The 2,260-nt window shown below is 36.9% G+C and overlaps 1 protein-coding gene across 1 annotated transcript; it reads right to left on the bottom strand.

Moving 5' to 3' along the window:
- Positions 1-204: 204 nt before the first annotated feature.
- On the bottom strand, positions 205-1,134 carry LOC141134207 (olfactory receptor 5P55-like). The gene has a single exon (XM_073623789.1). It carries the CDS (start codon positions 1,132-1,134, stop codon positions 205-207), a length of 930 nt encoding a protein of 309 aa, XP_073479890.1.
- Between the last annotated feature and the right edge of the window lie 1,126 nt (positions 1,135-2,260).

Raw genomic sequence — 2,260 nt, 5'->3', positions numbered from 1 at the left:
ATTGTACAATATACCCATGACGGTTTAAACGCATTAGCTGAGATGGTTTGGGAGTGGATTGAGCTAAAGCCTTTAGGTTATACTTAAAATACAGCAGCTTTTGGTGTGTGCTTCTTTCTTTCCTTTGTAAGTTGCTCAAACTTCAATTTAATCATTTATACACATTTTACTGAAACTGAAATCTGAAAACTTTACTGAAATCCTCTAAAAGTCAATGATGAATTTTCTAACAGCTTTTTTCAGATCTTTGTTCCTCAGGCTGTATATAATTGGATTTATCATTGGGGTGACCACAGTGTACATTAATGAAAAGAGCTTATTTAGGGTCTGCGTATGTCCTCCACTAGGTACCAAATATACACAAACCAAGGTACCATAATAGATGGACACGACAGTCAGGTGGGAGCTGCATGTTGAGAAAACTTTCTGTCTGCCAGTAATTGATGGGATTTTTAAAATTGTGACTATAATATAAGAATATGATACAAAGATGGTGAAGAATGGCAAAATGACAAATATAAAACCCAAAACTGTCACTTCCAAACGATTAGTAGTGGTGTCAGAGCAGGAGAGTTGTAGAATTGGATCAAAGTCACAGAAAAAGTGATCAATAATATTGGGGCCACAAAACTGTAATTTTGATATGGTTAAAATGGAAATTGATACCGCCAAAATCCCTACAATCCAACATAGGCTAACCAACATCCAGCAAACCTGATTTTTCATTTTCAGAGTGCCATAATGCAATGGTTTACAGATGGCCAAATATCTGTCCCAACTCATCACTGTCAGGAGAAGACACTCTGATGTCTCTACAATACAAAAGAAATAAAACTGAGCAAGACAGTCGGAAAATGGTATGATAGTTCTTTTTACCAAAACAGTTCTGATCATGTTAGGAAGAATATCAGTCACCAGTAAGATATCTGCTACAGAGAGCTGGGAGAGGAAGAAATACATGGGAGAATGGAGGGATTTGCTGTAGAACACCAGTGTGATGATCAGAAGGTTTCCACATATTGTCACACAATAAAGCATAAGAAAAATACAAAACATCAAAAACATAATACTTTGTGGAATCTGAAATCCTAAGAGGTGGATTGTGGTAATTCTGGTGAAATTTCTCTGATCCATAAACTGAAGGCAGAAGATTACAATTTTACAAGTCAGCTTTGCCCAGTTGATGTAAATCAGTTCAGTTTGAATTAAAAAGGAAGAGAGGAAATAAGGAGTGATAGCTAAAGTAGATGTAAACCCAATCATTTAAGCTTTAACATGTTACAGTAATTTCAAAAATAATTTTCAATATTTGTCAATCTGCAGCTTTCATGAACATAATAACTGTTCTGTCCCCGCTACACGTTTCCCTGTGTGTAGCTCGACATGCAGCTAAATCCTCCTATTCTGCAGCTAAACCCTTCTAACAAAACAAGGTCGGGTGAAACTATTGAAAAAAAACAAATACAGATACATATAATCAGTATATGAAGTATACAGTACAAATACAATTTGCAAGAAACTATCTGACTGCTAATGGACTTTACTGGCACCCACCTGAGACAGAATAAAAAATATAAAAATATAAAAACTTTGTTGTACAATTTTCAGAAAATTCACGCACACTGCATTACAATCCATTAAAAATAACATTACCGCAATATGATACATCAGTCCCATTTGGGACCACCATACATACACCTCCTAAGTGTATGTATAGTGGTCCCAAATGAGTCTGATGTATCATATTGCGGCAATGTTGTTTTTTTTTTTTTAAACTCAAGTTTATTGTGAGTATACATATTGAGGTAGTTACAAGCGAACAGTAGTTTACATAGAAAAATACAGGTAGTAGTCTATTCAGCATAGCAGTGGAAGGTCTACATAGGGTTAGGGGAAGTAGCATAGTACAGCTGTGAGCCTTAGTAAGTAACAACAACAGTAAACATTGTGCTAACTGAGAGGAGCAAAACATGTGAACAAGGTTACATCATTCGGATGCCGACAGGGTAGGGAGGTCAGTTGTGTGGGAGTTCATTCATGGGGGGTATGCATTTGGGGTGTTTAAGCCAAAGATCCCAGTTTGTTTGGAATCTAGGAATTTGTAGGTGGGCTTTGGCGTGCATGAATTCCATCAAGCAGTGGTTATTTAGGAGAGTAGTTATTTCTGAGCTGGAGGGGGGATGAAGGGATTTCCAGTTCTTGGCAATGGCTAAGCATGTAGCAATAAGTACATGAGAGATAACCGTGCATGAGGATCGAG

This window comes from Aquarana catesbeiana, linkage group LG03, assembly GCF_042186555.1.
Source record: "Aquarana catesbeiana isolate 2022-GZ linkage group LG03, ASM4218655v1, whole genome shotgun sequence".
Taxonomy (NCBI): domain Eukaryota; kingdom Metazoa; phylum Chordata; class Amphibia; order Anura; family Ranidae; genus Aquarana; species Aquarana catesbeiana.
Note: the sequence above shows the minus strand (reverse complement) of the source record. Positions and strands in the feature narration are given on the sequence as shown.